Source organism: Ptiloglossa arizonensis, chromosome 1 (genome assembly GCF_051014685.1).
Source record: "Ptiloglossa arizonensis isolate GNS036 chromosome 1, iyPtiAriz1_principal, whole genome shotgun sequence".
Taxonomy (NCBI): domain Eukaryota; kingdom Metazoa; phylum Arthropoda; class Insecta; order Hymenoptera; family Colletidae; genus Ptiloglossa; species Ptiloglossa arizonensis.
The window spans coordinates 8114747-8134579 of NC_135048.1; the positions used below are offsets into that span (position 1 = coordinate 8114747).

The window sequence follows — 19833 nt, forward strand, 5'->3', positions numbered from 1 at the left end:
TAGTGATCAAACAGGTTAAGAGTCGCTTGCGATGGCTCTATTGAAAAATTAATTCTCTGGTGGGTGCAACGATTCGAGAGATCGTTAAATAAGGGGATCTAAAGAGGAGGTTAGACTAGAAATTCTTGGCTTGAAATTATAGTTCTGGTGTTTGCCGCGCTCCAATAGACCCTTGTTGATCATAGAGGGTGGAGCTCTGACTTAACCATCTGAAGTACGTAACTCTATTATTTTCTAATACGATAAAAAATAGTACCGTCGAAGAAATATCAAGGTCACCCTAATTTCGTTTAAACGGAGTACTGCATTGTTTGTATCTGTAGCCTAATGAGCGGTACAGCGACAACTTTAATGAGGTATAATAATACAAATATCCATTCGGAGTCATAAAACGTGGTAGTAATTTTTAGAGTCCCAACTGAATAGCAGCTGTTTTATTGACGAGAACAAAAAATTGTTGCATTTCGTTTGAAGAAATTACAGTGACCTTGAAATTTCTTCTAACCCCTGTATCCTGAAAAGAAACTCACTGTTGCTATAATGTCACTCTCGGTGTCGTACAAATTTTCTGTACAATATCTACCTGTTGGCATATCGAATAATATCAAATGTATAGGCCTACGTGTGTTGATTTTTATCAATGCTTCAGAAATTTTAGAATAATGCGAGATACGGTCACGTTGAAAATGAAATGCTACTAGTTATCTTTAGACATTTGCATAATCGTGTAGCTGTGGTGTAGGCTAATCCTCTAGGCCAATAGTAATTTACTTGTCGTGGTGTAAAATAATTTAAAATCACATTTAGCATTTAATTGCGACTATCGTGAACAGATGTCGTTCAATTCTCGGCGTATCTGATCCAATAAAATGTTTAATTTGTATGGAATAACCATTGGCCATTCCAAGACGTTAATTACGTTATACGCGACTCGCCGGCTGTAAAATAGGCCATATAAAACGAAGTCGACACCGAAGTGTTACTACGAGTCTCTTTAACCGAGTCCAAGGTTCACCAATCGGAGTCAACCCTACACACCTTGGACAAATAAAAGTGATCCTTGAAGGCGTTCACTAGCGGTGCAACCTTTTTTTTCACCGAGCCCTCGCCTTATTTTACGAGTGCCGGGGATTCTTTATTTTTGTTCATTCTCGATTGAAATTTTTCTTCGAGTAATAAATAATAAATGAGAAGTAAAAAAAAATGTTCTGAATTAAGTCGGAATTTAGATTTTTAAAAATATAAAATAATTGTAATATATATATATATATATATATATATATATATATATATATATTTATTATTTCAATGATTACTATTTTTATTTTAAATAATAAATAATAAGTTATAAATAACAAATAATTATTTCTTCTTTGATCTGAACATTTAAGAAATAAACAATTCCACGTTTGAACGAAAATTGATTTCAATGATGGCCAACTCTGCTTCTATAAACTTGCTTAACTTGCTTTTGAAAAAAGAACCGAGACAAAAGGATTTTCTTGCCAGCGCTTGGTCTCTGTTTAGAAGTGTCGAATCCGGTCCGTATCGTTTGCTCCTCTGGATGACGTTGCAAGTTTCACTGTCGATCTCGTTCTTTTCTAGTTTTTCGCAGAAATGAGCCGTCTGTATCGCTTTTTCGACGGAGTTCTGCTACCGGTTGATCCCTTTGATTTATGGTTATGTTCGGTTGCCTCGCAAGCGAATTGTACAGGGTGTGTTATTTTAATCTTCGAACGCATATATTCCGGGAAAAAAGGTAGGACTGTCGGAGGGTCGACAGAGCCAAAGGGAGTCAGTCATTGTAACAGAGACAATTATTTACATTGGGCACGACCTCACCGATATTGAAGACCTTGAAATACGTTGTCGAGGTCAACATTACGAACAACTTCTCCCTACACATGTAACTGCCTTTAGTCTTTGAGATATTCACGAAGATATATTCGATACTCGATGTACATTTTGCTGCACGTTTACAACATACGTGCTTTTACAGTTCGAAGAATAAAGTGCTAAACAAAAACTCGAACAGAAACAGAACTCGTAAAGACGCTAAAACTCGTTAGACATTATGTCAGTCATTTAGTGGAATTTCTGGTTCGAAGAAAATATAATTTTCGTAGTCGAATAATCGGTCTCTTGAATATTATTACAATTTCAAATAACGATGATATAATAAAAACTTAATACGAGATGGTCCGATCAGTTAGTTACTTTTCAGATCCTTTCCAAAAAAAGCTAACCCAAACTCATTCTAATCCGTCTTACTATCAGTGTATCTGTAACTTGGGAAGTACGATGTGCAGTATTATGAATCTTTCTGCAAATATTTCAAGAACTAAAAGTAGTTATATATATATATAGAGAGAGAAAAGTTGAGGTCACCCCTAATGTAAATAATTCTACTGTGATATATTATAATACTATTAGAAGATGCTATTGTAAGATGTATTATTATCTTTTCCGTTATAATATCGTACTATGTATTATTAAATAGTGCTACAATTCTATGGTTACTACTCTATAGTATTATTATATACCATTATACACACTACACAGTTTTTCTCTCTGCGGCTAAGATGTACTTCTGCATTATTATCCTGTACTATTGTGCTATAATATTACACTATAGTACTACTCTATACTACCATGCTGTAGTGCTTACTCTATACTACCTCTACTATACTGTGTGTATTACTACTACTCTACATTACCATGCTATATTACTACTCTATACTACCATGCTGTAGTACTACTCTATACTACCATACTCTAGTCCTATTCTATACTACTATGCTATAGTACTACTCTACATCACCATGTTGTAGTAGTACTATTCTACACCACTATGCTATAATACTACTCTATATTATCATGCTGTAGTCCTACTCTATACTACCATGCTATAGTACTATTCCTACTCTATATTACCATGCTCTAGTCCTACTCTATACTACTATGCTATAGTACTACTCTATAGTACCATGTTGTAGTAATACTCTACACCACCATGCTATAATACTACTCTATATTATCATGCTGTAGTCCTACTCTATATAGTACTACCATGTTATAGTACTACTCCTACTCTATACTACCATGCTATAGTATTACTCCTACTCTATACTAGCATGTTGTAGTCCTACTCTATACTACCATGCTATAGTACTACTCCTACTCTATACTACCATGCTATAGTACTACTCCTACTCTATACTAGCATGTTGTAGTACTACTCTACACTGCCATGATACAATACTACTCTATACACTACCATACTGTACTTCTACTCTATACTACCATGCTATAATATTTCTCTATATCACCATGCTGTAGTACTATTCTACACTGCCATGCTATAGTATTACACTACATTACCGATTATCAAATGTTTTCTTATTTTAAAATATACCGAGAGGAACTTGTGTAGATATGTTCCCGCGTTTCGCGATACAGACGTCGGTACAGTTGGTACAGATCGTTCAAGAAGAAGGACGACTACGAATGAAAGATAACTCGATAAGTTTTCGAGGGGTCGATGTTACCTCATTCGGAACAGTGGCGCGTTTTTCTTACATATCGGGGGTTGTACTTGAAGGGAAGGAGAGAGCCACGTGGCAAAAGTTTCCGTACGTTGAAAAGTACAAAAGAAGCACAAAAGATGCTTTGCAATGTTACATGTGTGATTAATATAAAGGGTGATTCGTAAGAACCGGACCTTAATAACGTCCAATACACATGTAACTTAATCTTTTGTCTATCAATTTGCCTAATAGTTACACACTGTTTCATTGTATTCTACGTGATTGCGGTCACATATATTTTTTCTTTTACTTATAGTTTGCATTACAAACTATAAATTGTTTCTTATGTTACACCACCTATTATACGAATAATCCGACGATTGAAAAGTAGTGTCGAAACGCGACAAATGTTTATATCGGCTACATTCTATCCTTGCGTCTATTCACCGTGACAAGTGGAAATACTGATGCTTAATAGTGTGTATCGAGTTGATACTGCCAGTGTATGATATAAGATAGGTGTGGTTTCGAGAGGCAAGTTTGACGTAATCAGTTCCAATATTCATTTCTTTCGAAGCAGTAGTCACAGCGAAACAATCGCTTACGAATATATCAATTTTATCACTACCATCGTAACGATTTCCAGAATGAATCTATTAATATGTTAAGCGAGGTGTATCACGCATCGACAATGATCCCTGTTCCTTAATTACAAATGTCGTCGCAATGATAATAATTCAAGTTCCTTAATTACAAAGATCATCGTATTCCATGCGTGTATGTGTATCCAATTATGGTGTTCGAGTGGTTTGGAAGTACCGTCGGATCAAAATGATTTCCAATAATCGAAGATCGGTAATCATCTCGACAGAAACCGGACGTACTCTTAATTGGGCCCTCTGTGAAGGCATTTTTTATTGCATTTTACGTTCTCTGTTATTTCCTCGTTTCGATTTCTGCGTTAAAGGGAATTGCGTTGATAACACATTTTTTCAATAACCCGTTCGAGGAATAATTCTACCCGATTTGCAATCGTTTCTGAATTCGAAACCAACGGATTCATACCGGGTGTGTAATTGATCGCGATCGCTCGCGCGATTCTTGTTGTTTTAAACGGCAGGGAAATATTTACGGGTTTATACTTAATCATAAATATGGATCCACCTGATCCGCGGTTACAGTTCATAGTTTGCTTTGAAAGTTTAATCTGGAACAACAAAGTCCTTCTAGAAGATTAGCGTGCTCCAAGTATTAGCTTATAACAAATCCTTGGACGGTTTGTCCAGCGGAGAAGTTATTTGTCTTGAACGTGGAATAATTAACCACTGCGTCAACGTTTGAGGTTAGGTCAGTGACCTGTCTCTGGAAAAGTCTATGTTTAAGTAACGCTATATTTACCCGTGAAACGTGTCAGTAACGTAAATCTATGAACGTGGAAAATTCCATTTTCGAATACGTAGTACCTCCAAATGTCAAAAATCGTAATTGAAAAAACAATACGTACGTGCGTCAACATTTTTACTGTTAGCCGAACGCACGAGTAGCATTTCGTTCTAACGAAATGCAACGAAGATGCTTATGTTGGGGAATCGTTACTTTTCCCATAACAATGGCACGAATTTATTTAAAAGTCGAGCTCAGAACTCGGGTTCACGCGCAGAGTGAAAAGATATCGATGTTGCAACGAACGTTTTACAACGAAGGGATTAACTTAAACGTTCCTCGAAATTGCTTTCGTCGCCAGGGAAGTGTACACCGTCGAACAAATGAATTTGATTAATTTTCAATTAAAAAACCTACTTCCTGTTTCCTCCTCTTGATTTGCATGATAGAGTATTACGGCACGCAGAATGCATCATTCGGATGTTGTGGAACCATTAGGTGTCTGGATCTGAAGCTTGTCGAGGCAAAAACGGTGGCTTCGAGAAGCACGGAACGAGGAACAAAGTTTGGATGAAAATTCAAGACAGTGTCCTTCGTCTACAGTAAATTCATTTAGAAAATATTAGATACGTTCTCCTTCACCCGGTAAACTCTTTCACGGAATGCACCGTAAGGTCTCTAACAACTTGGTACTCTGATACGTGTACAAACGATATTGTACTTACCTTGTAGCGACTAGTTAAGTCGTTACTTTATACTGAATGTTACTCTTCGATTGCAGTCTACACGAGGATGTTCCACGAGCAGAGTACGTCCCTGAAGTTTTATAATAAGTGGAACGTGTATCTAAAATTTCACATTGGTTACGACACGTTTGTGAAATTTCACAATTTTTACAACGTATAGGAAGTATCCATGAGGTTTCACATCGGACGAGGAATGTCTGTGGAGCTTGACGATAAATGTAGCACGTCCCAGAAGTTCCTACGTCGAGTAGTACTTGTCTCTGAAGTTTTACGATGGGTAGACCGTATCCTTGAAGTTTCGCACTGGATAGAAGTTGTTCTAAAAGTTTCGCGACGAATGGAACACGTAACTGGAAGTCTCGCAATGTTCCCGAAACTTACTTTAATTCTTTATTAGCTGTTCCTCGTTTCCTCGATAAGATTTTAAGCTCACTTTCAAGACGTTTGATTGGAATTCTCATCGTTTTATACCACGATTCGCAACAACACCGCACTCCGACGTAAAAATGTGTTACAATTCGTTTATCCTAGATTGCATAATTAAGGAAATATTAACGAACGTTGGCAAAGTTTTCCGTTCTTCAGATCCAAAACCATCCGCTCGAATTTAAAAACATTTGAAACGGTTCAATTTTCATTCATGTGATTCAAAGTGAACCAATTCTCCTCCTACATTCAATCTATCCAACACAGTTCAAACTTCGAATATTTCACTGAAAATTGTTCCAATCGGTTTTCAACGTTCCAAAGCAGACTCACCGATTAAACAAACGGTGGCTCATCATCACCATTTCCAAACCGCAAACTTGTTCAACTTCTGCCTGCAAGGGTCTTCAGCTTTACCATAGATATCATCGAGGAACATTCACAAGGAGTTAAAAATTTCGTGCTTCCAGGGATTTCTCTCTCGCCGAAAGTTTCGCTCCTTTGACCCATTTGTATGCAAAGGAATCACGCTCGCGCGCGTAAACTTCCCGAAAATCACCGAATACATTGAAGCGAACTTCGTAGGTCGAAACTTTTCGTTGTAAAATTTCACGTTACGAGCTACAGAGACTTTTATCAGTTGGTTTCGTCAATCGTGGGAGTAGGAGATACCGATTTCAGGATTTTCCGCACGAAGAAACAACCCCTACCGGGTTCTCCCTGTAGAATATTCTGTTTTTTTTTTTCCTTTCGAAGTTACTCTTTGGAAAATTAGCCAAACGCACGATTCGATCGATCTTGTTTTATTTGCTATACCGTTAAACGATCACATCTTTAATACATCTGTTCGAAAAGACACGCAGCGAGTTCGATTCGATCCGAAACCGTGGTCTTGTTTCAAAGAGATCAATATATACTACTGTACAAAAGTAAACGCACGAGATACGAGAGTGTCTCGCATAATGTTCACCGATTATCAATACACGAAGCACAGGTAGAAAACTTTTTCTCACAACTGGCCAAACTCGCACTGGCTGCTCGAAGTGGATAATAGGATACGTTGGGTCAAAGACAACGCAAACAGTGGTGGGGATGACACTGATCGTGAATTCGAGCAACAAATTTGATCAATACCTGAGACATCGCTGTACTTCGTACCTGTATCTTATGGGTTTCGCGACTGAATTTAATCAGTCGAATTAAGCGTAAGCGGTTCACGATTAAAGCACCATGGGTTATCCGTAGTAACATCATTTACGAAAGTTTGATCCGGAAACTACCACCTGAAAGAAACAATACAGAACACAATGTGACTAGTTCGGGAACTGACGTTTAAGTATAGAAATAAAACCCGAATCGCCCCAACTTCTCGTATTGCAACATTACGAAGAAGAGAGAAAGAATAGAGACAGCCTGAATCGCATCAATTTCTCGTATGGTAGCATTAGAAAAAAATTTTTTTTAATAAAAACCAATTGCAGGCAATACGTGTATTCGAAGTAATTTAATCTTGGATATTGTTTCATCTGTTTCTGGGTATTTCATTAATTAGTTCCGTGACACGTGACAGAAAAATTGTATTCAATTGTTGAATACGTTGTATTCAACGTGTACAATGTTTTTTTACGAGTAGATTCAGTGCAGAGCTAACCTAGACCTAAACATCGATATTGGTTTACAGATCTCGATGAAGAGAAAAGAAAATGAATATTTATATTTAAAAATATAGTTCCTTTCTTGGACAATGCTGAATAATCGACACTCTTCACAGGAAATACTATTCAATCGATGTCAAAGGCGTACAAAATTTTTGTATACAGCTCGAGAGTATACGTTGCAAAGATTACGAAAAGATGAATGAAGAATTCTACTGAAAACTAATTTGAGCTCGAGAGGTTAACTATAAAGAGCGAAAAGAAAGGAATTATTTGCTGATTGGTAATTCTAAAAATTCTTATTGCTTCGATCAATTTTTTGTGTTCTCTGATCGACAAAATTATCCATTGTAATAAGTAATGAAAAGTAACTCTCGCTAATGATTTCATTATTATTATTTATTTATTAATGTATATTATTTGTATTCATTTTGTCATCATTCGTTTCTTATAATTTATTTCTACGTAACGAAGATAAATAATGTTCGATACGTGATTCGTTTATTCTTTTTCTCTTACGTTTCTTCTTTCTTTTCTTACCCTTCTGATGATCTCTCAAGTACGAACCAGTTTTCAGTAGCGTTTTTAATTTATATTTTCATAGCCTTTGTCACATATACTTTCGAGTTATATAAAAAAATCTGTACAACTTTGATATCAATTGAATAGTGTTCTTCAATTTAGTCAGTAGCTCGGTCCAGAAAAAAGCTATACAAGATTATTTCACTCCATTTATCAAGGTCTGTAAACTAATATAAAAATTTGGTCAATTCAAAGATCTCTAAATTTGTACCTTTAACCTTACCAAAATACGGTTTTAAATATCTCAAATATTCATTTTGATCTTTTCTTTTCTCAGGAAATCTGACTATCTCTAGTTTCATAATTTCTTGAATTTCCAAATTCAAAATCCTTACTTATTAATTATCCGTTCTTTCATTAGTTGCAACACCTTCTTTCGAATAATAAACACTGATTAACGAAATCATCTTACCAAAAAGAAGAATCTGAGAATACCGGGACATTTCGTACGTTACAAACCAGTAAATCCGTGTCGATCAGAATTTCTTTAATTACAAGAAGTGAGGGGACAGGTACTACGGGTTTCACGAGACTTTTCTACTTACCTGGAAATGGTTCGACACCCCGTAGTACGGATAGACGCCACCAAGGATGTAGCGGTAGTAACCGTTGTGCCTAACACGATATTCACCCTGTTTGATGTCCTCCGGGACTTGCCACGTAATGGTTACCTGACTCGAGCCGAGTACCACGGACGTTCTTTTCCATTCGAACCTGTATCGATCACACCAACGGATTTGACTATCGTCATTTGTCTATCCGATGATTCTAATATCGTTATACAAATATACATAAACTTCTCAAATATGAGTGTGCGCCACCAATGTTTCGAACAGCGTAGAAATAGATTCTTGGAATTAAGATTCGATATCGAATAAAATCTGAATAGACCCTAAGTATCAAGTTACTTACTTTTGTAAGTTATTTTCGTCGTTTGATAAAACCTATCGAACAGTATAGTACTACGTTGCTCGATAAGTTTTGTTCTTTGATAAAACTTATTGAACAGTACTGTTCGATGTGATACTGTTCAATGTAGTACTTTTCAATAAGGTTTATCGAACGACACAACTTATTGAACAACCTATTGTGATTGAATATGCTCAACAGTAGGAATCATAGAGCTTGAAAGCTAGTAGAGAATTAAAGTCGGAAGGTGAATGAGTTAGTAATGAATGGTTAAGAATTGTAAATTAAGAAAGCTTATTCAAAAATTATAAAATTTTTCCCCCCAAATATAAAAATATATTTGTATCGAACCATGAACATTTATAGATCTATATATAAATGCAGACAGAACGAGGGGAGATGAAAGCATCTCTCCATAAAAATTGAAATGTATGAAATGTACAATAATAAGTTTTCAATGATTTGAGATATGTTAACCAGACTCTTTGAAAAGAAAAAAAAATAATAAAAAATTACTGCTTTTAGATGATACAAAGTTTGTACGGAATATTCTTATTTCACACGAATTTGATCCATTTCTCCGATTTATCCGACCAGAAGAAACGTACATTAAATTTTTCAGTATGGCGTTGGCATGCTGTATACATTGATTTACTTGCTTCCGCTAGCGGCCAGAGTCCAAGCTACGATCGTCAATTGAGCGTTTTATTTTCGGTTTATACAACCTTTCGTATATCGAGACACAAGGCTACATTTTTGGAACTGTTTATATTTAGAGCACGTTGTTCGAAACACTATTAAACTGCAATTCGATTGCTTCACAGCCGTGGTCTCAACAAGCAGAGATATTGGTCGCGAAGGAATTTGAAATTGTAAGCAAACGCAGCGAATTTTCACATTCAAAAGACGAATTTAGCGATATAACAAACGATCAAACAACTGCAGATGCTATTACAGATGTACACTTTGTTGATATATTCAGTTTCCAGTACACAAGTTCTAGATTCACAACGATGTGTGCTATCTAAGCGTCAGTCGTTAGGATAGAGAGAGACGAAATTATACGCTGCACTTGAAGGGTTATTTGTTGTAGCAAAAAATATAATCTCCAAATTTTAACAAGAAATTATTTCAATTAGAGGGGAATGTTTGGTCGACGAGTTATATAAACTAGAGCTATGTTTCACGCTCGTGGTAATTGACGCGAGTGCATAGCGTGCAATTGAAATAATCTTGGAATTAATATCGGTATATTTTGTACAGTACTTGTCAGATTTATTAATCAAGAAATAGCATAAATCATGGGTTGAAAAAAATCTGAGAACATAATTATCTTCAAATGATTGTCTCATCGTATAATGGTACGTCTATATGTTTCAACTTGTCATCATTTGCATCTGAATCTTTTGTGGATGGTTTTATGTGCAGCAAAAGGTGATTAAAAAGTTATTTAGATGTGTGATTATCTGAATATCGTTTGAAATTTAAATATCATACAAGAACCAGTATATGATTGTAGCAACTGGCAATTCTTATACCATTATGACATTATTATGATACTATCAATAGTATGATGAAATTTAACTATACTTTGTTTAGTATCTATTGCCATGAAAATATAATATAATGTGTGAATATTGCATGTACAATTCATAATTTGAGAAATCAGAGATACAATTCTCTTGTAAATATAAATATTTTTTGCAGAAGAATTTATCAATGTATAACTGGTTGAAAACGACTCCCATATTTCTGCTAATTATACTTTTTCTGTGTATTATAATTATCATAACGTTTTTTTAAAGTGTTCTTTTTTCCTTTCAAAGACTAGAATACGAGAATAATTTTCTCTCTCGGTTGACAAAGATTGAGAAATCAAATCGGGAACAATAACAAGTTATGACATACATAATGTTTATAAATGCAAATCCAACGCAAATTAATCTACAGTATAATGAAGTGCGCGCGTACTCAACGAATTTTCAACATGGAATTATTCAGAAATGAAATTCTGTATGAAAAATTGTCACTCTAGATTCTCGTCTTATTTTTTCGTATAAATTCATTTCATTTCGAAATGTACTACCAGTTCGAAAACACCATGTATAATTCATAATTCAAATATTTCTCTTCTCTCTTGGAGATTGTATATTTTCCTATGACAATCTTCCCCGATAAATTTTGGACTTTTCTACTGGAAACTAAACACATCAACAAAGTGTACATATGTAACAGCATCTGCAGTTGTTTGATCGTTTGTTATATCGCTAAATTCGTCTTTTGAATCTGAAAATTCACTGCATTTGCTTACACTTTCAAATTGTTTCGCGGGCAATATCTCTGTTTGTTGAAGTCATGGCTGTGAATTTAATTTCGACATATTTCGAACGATGTGCTCTACGTATAAACAATTCCAAAAATTTAGCCATCTCGATATACAAAAGTTGTTCTAACACAGGATAAAACGTTCAAATGATTCATCCTTTAGTGATTCATCCTTTTCCCATTGGATAAATCGGAGAAATAAATATAATTGTGTAAAATAAGGATCATCCGCAGAAAATTTACATTATCTAAAAGTAATCATTTTTTACTATTTTTTTTTTTAGCGAAAGTCTCGTTAAAATATCTCGAATCATTGAACTGTCATTAAATTAATTTCAATTTTCGTCAGGCGACGAGAAAGAATGGCGACCACATGAATTTATAAATTTGTAAAATTTATCTACTTATTTATAGAAGCAAATCTATAAGAGATTGGAGGATCACGTAACTTTTGGACAAACTGTTTTATAAATTACAATCTAACAATCTACAATTAATTTCCAATATGAATATTCTACATTTCTTAATTTCTCATTTCGATGATCTTTTCATGAATTTTTAATACGAGTTGTTTAATGGTAAAAAAATATATATATACGTATATTATATATTTTATTATTATTATTAATATATATATATATATATATATATATATATATATATATATTAAACATCACGTGTTTAACAGAATATTTATGACAAATATTTGCATTTGTTTCTTCGATATCAAATGAATGTGATGTGTTAATTAATATTGATGCGCACGTGTAAGTATGTTATACCGTATCGTGAATTTAAATTGCAAATAAATAGACCGATTTACGTACTTGGTCTCCCAATCGGCGTCAGTTGCTGCGGGAATCCATACTTCGTCGTCCGTCAATCTCTCGATCGTCAGGAATGTGTTTTCTGTCATCAAATTGTTACGCGGATGACCAGAAATCTATACAAAACAAGATAAATTAACAAATACCGCCCACGGATACTCGAAATTCGTAAATTTGAAGTTTCATTATATATTTTGCTTCTAAATTACTCGTCGAAAGTTACTTTTCTACAATAAACTCATCTTTCCTCGATAAACGAAGAATGTTATGATTTTCATTGCTTGGGAAACTTCAATTCTAATAGAACTTTTCTAAATTGTTACAAAATAATTACAAATTTTCTATGCTACAGAATGATTAGAAAATAATTAAAAAATCTATTGCGTGTTCAGAAGTTTATTTTTCAATAACGAATAACAACACGGAGTCGTATATTTCCTTATTTTAGTTAATAAACTCTTCGATTGATTAAAAAAGAAAATTTTATCAAATAAAAGTTACTCGATATAGTATAATATAATATAAGATTAGAGAAATTTCTTTGTCGACAATTTGCAAAAAATTCTTCCGTTTATAATCAATTCTTAAAGTGTTTACGAATTCTTTTCGAATCATCCTGCAGGTAAGAGAACATTTAGATTAAAATTTTCCAAGAGTACAACCATAGTAACACCGAACACGAGACACAATGTTCTAGTAAAACAAAATTAATGTCTTCTCATTGATGTAATTGCGACTCGGAATGAAATGTCCAATTTATTGGCTATGATTGTTAAATGAAAATCGATAATTTCAATTAATTTCTCGATGTTCATCGAAGTTGAGTACATTTCTATTGCATCTCGCGTTGTTATTGTGCATCGTGCCGGTTATTACGAATAGTAATCGGTCGTTTGGAGGAACATGTCGCTCGATGGAGTTCGAACCGTTGCAGCGATATTCTCGAAATGGATTTGCGCGTGTCTATGCAGACAAGTTCGATTATGAGACTTTGCGCAATGTATCTTATACAACGGCGTTGGCGAGGTCAGATTGGGTCACGGATGTCGTTCAGAGTGTTCTAACCTAAAATGAAATGTTTCTGTTCTAGATTGCACTTACGAAAACCGCAGTGACTATATCTCCAGGTGAGGCGACCTTTTGTGGTTGTTTGACGCAATCGCCAAAATTCTGGCCCCACTTAGGAGTATCGTAGAGAACTGGCGGGACGAAAGTGAGCAGTTTCTTTTCGCTCAGATCGGGAGGTGTTGGACCAGGATCTACATGAGATTTCTGAAACGGTACAGAATTTCATTTTTGTATAATATAATGTATACGGTAAATTCTCGTTGCACGAATTTCAAATTTTATTCGTTCTTTGATCGTCGCTACCCTCACTGTCTAGGGGAACCCCATTCGAACCTGTGAAATATGAAATACGATACGAGCTGGTGCTTACCTTTGTAAAAAAAAAACCGTCGGCCAGCATTTAAAGACCACAGACTTCGCAAAAAAAATGATAATATTCGAGTTTTTGATTCGATTCTTACAAAAATATTTCTTGTAAACTAACGAGATCTTGCTGGTGAAATTAAATCCAAACACGATGTGATTTTGATCATTTTTAGTTATTTTTAATGTCGATAATTTTTATCATACCGTTCATCTTCTTTCGCAATCGTTCTTGATAATTTACAGGAACGGTTTATTTTTTTATATCGATCATTTTTGTACAACGCGATTAATTCGTACGATTGAACGAAGTTTAAAATCGATTCTGCAATTTACAATGGAACGATTGAAAAATTTCATACGATTCCTGATTTCAAATGGTAGGAACGAATGAAAAAAATCTATGTACGTCTCGCTCAATCTCATTTTCTCGGATTGGCTTTTCTTTTTCTTTCTCATTCACTTTCACTAGCTGTCCTTTTTTGCAATTGTCGATTGTCGCTGTCTACGAAGTATAAATGCGTTCGAATCTCAAGTGGAAATCATAAAACGATAATTTATTGTACTACTTGAAGCTGAAAACGTTCTGGAAGGAATGTGGATCCTTTAGACGGAATTAGAACTTTTCGTAACACGCACGATTAATAGGTCTAAAAAGAGTGTCAGCTATTCGACAATATTGAAGTTAGACACACGAGTATAGTTCGACAAATTGGAAAAGACCTTTGAGAGCACGAGCTGAGTTTGGTTGTGAGAGTAGTGGGGATGAGAAAGAACGATCATTCTGTAAAAGAAACAAGATTGTGGAAGGATAACAAGAACGTTGCACTGCTAAAGCATACGATCTTCAATATTTAATATCTTAAATAAATTTTCAGATAGAAGGTCGATGGGTTCATACGAAAATTGAGACTGTAGATGTATCTGAAGCCATTTCCTTAATTTCCCGCTATTCTTCGAGACAATTCCCTTGGCACTGAATTATAGCATGTCGTCTTACGAAGCTGCAGTTGAAGCAAAATAAATTGATCGTTCAAGGTCGGTAAATATTTGTTTACTCGTCTATATTATTCGCGTAAACTTTCATTGGAATAAAAACTTATTATCGACGAATAGAAAATTCCCTCTCTTTGAAACATAGAAATAAAATGGAGTGACGTAAAATTATATTTCTCCGAATACAAGGTACCTTATCGATAAAATGAGGCAAGCTTCGTCAATTGCGAAGTTTATATTGGACAATATCGATGCAAAAAAGAGTTATGCTAGATGCGATTCGCAGTGGGGAGAGTGACCTTGAACGGTCAAATTATTTTCTTCGAACAAGGAATGCACACATTCTTAGACTGAAATTACATTGGAAACGATTTTATGCAACACAGCTCTCACTAGTACTGTCCTGCGACCTGTGGTTTGGTTTTTCGAACAAAATGAAATTATTCCCATTGCAATCACAGCTTGAACAGTACAAAACGTTGTTAACTCTTTGAGACGTAATTGCTGAACGTGTGAAATGATACGAAAGAACTGAAACTAAAAAATAGATTAATTAAATATTTAATTATGAGATGAAATATTAATAAGTTCACTGTGCAACTTATATGGAGTTATTTTAATTTTTTACTGTGGATTGTGAAAAATATTCCACCGTGCATATCAGGGTTTCTTAACCCATTATGCTCCAAAGAGTTGATCGAAGTCTGGATTAGCAATTGTTCTCTCATATTAAGGAAGGACTTTATTTATTGAAGTAAAATTTTCAAAGGCCAACACGTTTGGGAGCAATGGAACTGTTTAGAATCTTGGACACCTAGGTTTCGTAATTTTCGGCTAGTCGTTCGCCCATAAATTAATTAATTAATACATCGACATGTGTACGTCTCGTGCTACATCATAATGGGAAATCTGTTACAAAATTATTGTTTCTCGCTATTTAACTCCTTGAGGCACAGTTGCTGAACGCGCGAAACGATACAAAAGAACTAAAACTAAAGAATAGATTAATTAGATATTTAATTATCAGATGGAACGTTAACAGTCTCACCATGCAACTTGTACAGAGTTATTTTAATGTTTCGCTGTGGGTTGAAAAATATTCCACCATGCCTATCAGAGTGAATTTCTTAACTCACTGTGCCACAAAGAATTGATGGAATGCGATATGTATGGATACTCACAAAAACAGCAGCCATCACGAGCTCCTGGTATTGTTTCAGGTAAATGCTGAGCGTATAAGGTCCATATATAGTGGATGCACCCTCGTACCTCTGAATCTGTAAAATTTCGATGGAAATACGTAATCGATAAACGTAACTTTCCATCGGGTGATTTCGGAATAACCGCGCGGAAACTCGAGTTTGAAAAATGTCTGTAGGAAGAGACTCGACCACTTCGATCGATTCTAATGGCTAGAAAATGACTCGAAACCGTTGGAAGGGTACGAAACACAGTGGAAGTAACGGTAATTCACGATTTACTTGATATTCCTCCGGTGTTGTGATGTAATCGCTGTAACTATTGCAGAGACCGGCAACTATGACGGAGGTTTCGTCGCCGGAGGCTTCGTTCATGACCGTGCTGATAGCCTGTCGCAATCTTCTTCCGGACATTGTTGTGAACTCTCCCGGCACACCGGCGATGACTACGTTCCCAATCAGCGCGACTTGCGTCGCCACGATTTTTGGCTGCCATTCGTACGGTACAACCATCTGAAAAATTATTCGGAGATATCAGCAAGAAACTATTGTCAGTAATTCGTTGAATTCTGTTTACGTTGTTCGTGTTCATTCACGCGTAACAATTATTCCACGCAAGTTCAGAGGATCTTGGAATTTTGTTCAGTTCGGAGTCACTTGGAAAGAACGGTCGACAAATCGCTGAAATCGAATATCTAATCTTCGAGATCGCGTAAGTTTTATAATTATTTAGGAGGGGGAAGTGTCATTGCTTTCGATGATTTTTAAATGTGTTGTGAAAGTCAATGTTCTTTTTCGTTTCCCTTTGATCTTTATGTCCAGATGAAGTCGAATATCTAATCTTTGAGATCGCGTAAGTTTTATAATTATTTAGGAAGAGGGAAGTGTCATTGCTTTCGATGATTTTTAAATATGTTGTAAAACTCAACGTTCTTTTTCTTTCCTTTGATCTTTATGTCCAGATGAAGTCGAATATCTAATCTTTGAGATCGCGTAAGTTTTATAATTATTTAGGAGGGGGAAGTGTCATTGCTTTCAGTGATTTTTAAATATGTTGTAAAACTCAACATTCTTTTTCTTTCCTTTGATCTTTATGTCCAGATGAAGTCGAATATCTAATCTTCGAGATTGCGTAAGTTTTATAATTATTTCGGAAGAGAGAAGTATCACCGCTTTCGATGATTTTTAAAAATGTAAAATTTAACATTCTGTTTTTTCCTTTGATTTTTTCAATTCTTCCAGTAGGACATTAGATAAATTGTTACATCGATTCTAGTAATGATTATACGTAGATGGTTCTTCCATTGAGAAAACGTCTCTAATAGTGGATCTATGGGATCGTTGGATCTATTAGGTGTATTCTTTGGAGTCTTTGTTGGATCGGTACCCAACATTCTGAACAATTTTTCCCACAGATGTAACCGTCCCTCGGTCTTAGTTTCTTAGATATTAACAACAAACTATTCTTACTACTATAGGGAATTCTACTTATGTGTACGCGTTCATGGCACTGTATGCATTATCATGGGACTACTGCTTGTCGACTATTTATATGACACATATGCTATAAAGCTGCCACTAATGTATTCTACCGGATGAACTTGTTAAAATTGATGAAAATAAAATACATATATATTGTATTTCCAAAAATTCAACTACTTACATTCAAATTGATGTCTTTTTAAAATCGATGAAAATAAAATACATATATATTGTATTTCCAAAGATTCAACTACTTACATTCAAATTGATGTTTTGTTAAAATTGATGAAAGTAAAATACATATATATTGTATTTCCAAAAATTCAACTGCTTACATTCAAATTGATGTCTTGTTAAAATTGATGAAAATAAAATACATATATATTGTATTTCCAAAGATTCAACTACTTACATTCAAGTCGGGTCAGAGTGGGTTTAGGCTAGATCTTTTGAAGAGGTATGGCCAAGGCAAGACCAAACTCACACTCTACCTTTTTCTACCACATGAATTCTACATGAACGTTCATTTTTTTTTTGCTGACCCGTCTCGTTGGACCGAGTATAAATCTAGCTAGTTTGATACCTTTTATGTTGTAACAATTATGTTAAGTTGATACGGTGCCATGGATGCATATATGTAGACGGAATTCAAAGCAATGATACCAATTTTTTGTGAAAATATTCAAAAACCAAGGCCACAGACCGTTGCATATATAGGAAAAGGTTGTTCAGAATGTCGAGTTTTACAGTATATTTAAAACTCATCGAAAACAACGAGACTTTTTTCTTTCCAAACAATTACTATCAGTTTTCCAAAGAATGTCGAGTTTTACAACATATTTAAAACTCGTCGAAATCAACGAGACTCTCCTCTTTCGAAACAATTACTATAAGTTTTCCAAAGAAGTTTTAAAACTCATCGAAATCAACGAGACTCTCTTTTTTCGAAACAATTACTATATGTTTTCCAAAGAAGTTTCAAAACTCATCGAAATCAACGAGACTCTCTTCTTTCGAAACGATTACTATAAATTTTCCAGAGAATGTCGAGTTTTACAACATATTTAAAACTCATCGAAATCAACGAGACTCTCCTCTTTCGAAACAATTACTATAAGTTTTCCAAAGAAGTTTTACAACTCATCGAAATCAACGAGACTGTCTTTTTTCGAAACAATTACTATAAGTTTTCCAAAGAAGTTTTAAAACTCATCGAAATCAACGAGACTCTCCTTTTTCGAAACAATTACTATAAGTTTTCCAAAGAAGTTTTAAAACTCATCGAAATCAACGAGACTCTCCTTTTTCGAAACAATTACTATAAGTTTTCCAAAGAAGTTTTAAAACTCATCGAAATCAACGAGACTCTCCTCTTTCGAAACAATTACTATAAGTTTTCCAAAGAAGTTTTAAAACTCATCGAAATCAACGAGACTCTCTTTTTTCGAAACAATTACTATATGTTTTCCAAAGAAGTTTCAAAACTCATCGAAATCAACGAGACTCTCTTCTTTCGAAACGATTACTATAAATTTTCCAGAGAATGTCGAGTTTTACAACATATTTAAAACTCATCGAAATCAACGAGACTCTCTTCTTTCGAAACAATTACTATCAATTTTCCAAAGTAACTTACCCGTCCTGTGGCAAGCAAAATTGGTTTCGGGCCATGACACTTGACATCCTCATCCGTGGGAGCCGCTAGTAAATTTCTGACTATGTTCCAAAGAGGATTCGACGTTTTGGTGCCTTGCTCGAACGAAAATGATCCTGGTCCGTCGATCGTGCCCGCTGCGAAACTGTACCCCATGGCGGGTTGACAGCCATGCATCTAGCAAATCGAGTGGAAATCGATGAACGACATCCTACCACCTCGTATCTAAGCGAGGAATACATTCTAGCCTAACTGTCTGAAAGTAACGACTTTCGCAACATATACATATACATAAGTTCGTAATACATAAGTTTGAATACAGTGCCCGGTTCAACGAGTTCGTCCCCAAGCAGATAAATTATTTGGTAAGGTGGCGTTTTTATCAAAGAATCGATTCGTTTTTGTCACAAACTGGAATCGAACGAAGCACGTACGCGCTTCGACAAAAAACAGTGAACGAGGATATGTTGCAAACCTCGACTATTACGACTATTGCGTTACATCTCCGTAAGAGCATGGCGAATAGATTGGTGACGCTCCGTCGATGAAAATGAGTCGAAACACGACCACGATCCGATTATTTTTCAGACCACTCTCTTGGCGTAGGTTGGTAAAAAATTAACAAATTATTCAAATTATATTTTCAATGTATTAAAAAGAATTCGTACCGGGTCGTATTTAGGGGTTAATC

The 19833-nt window shown here is 35.1% G+C and overlaps 1 protein-coding gene across 1 annotated transcript; it reads right to left on the reverse strand.

The window, feature by feature from the left end:
* Positions 1-8486: 8486 nt before the first annotated feature.
* Cdase (neutral ceramidase) lies at positions 8487-19298 on the reverse strand. Its single transcript, XM_076311439.1, has 8 exons — positions 19125-19298; positions 16289-16519; positions 15989-16084; positions 13482-13652; positions 12381-12496; positions 8865-9033; positions 8732-8744; positions 8487-8626 (listed from the first exon to the last, which is right to left on the reverse strand). The coding sequence occupies exons 1-8, from the start codon at positions 19296-19298 to the stop codon at positions 8487-8489; spliced, it is 1110 nt and encodes a 369-aa protein (XP_076167554.1).
* Positions 19299-19833: the final 535 nt, after the last annotated feature.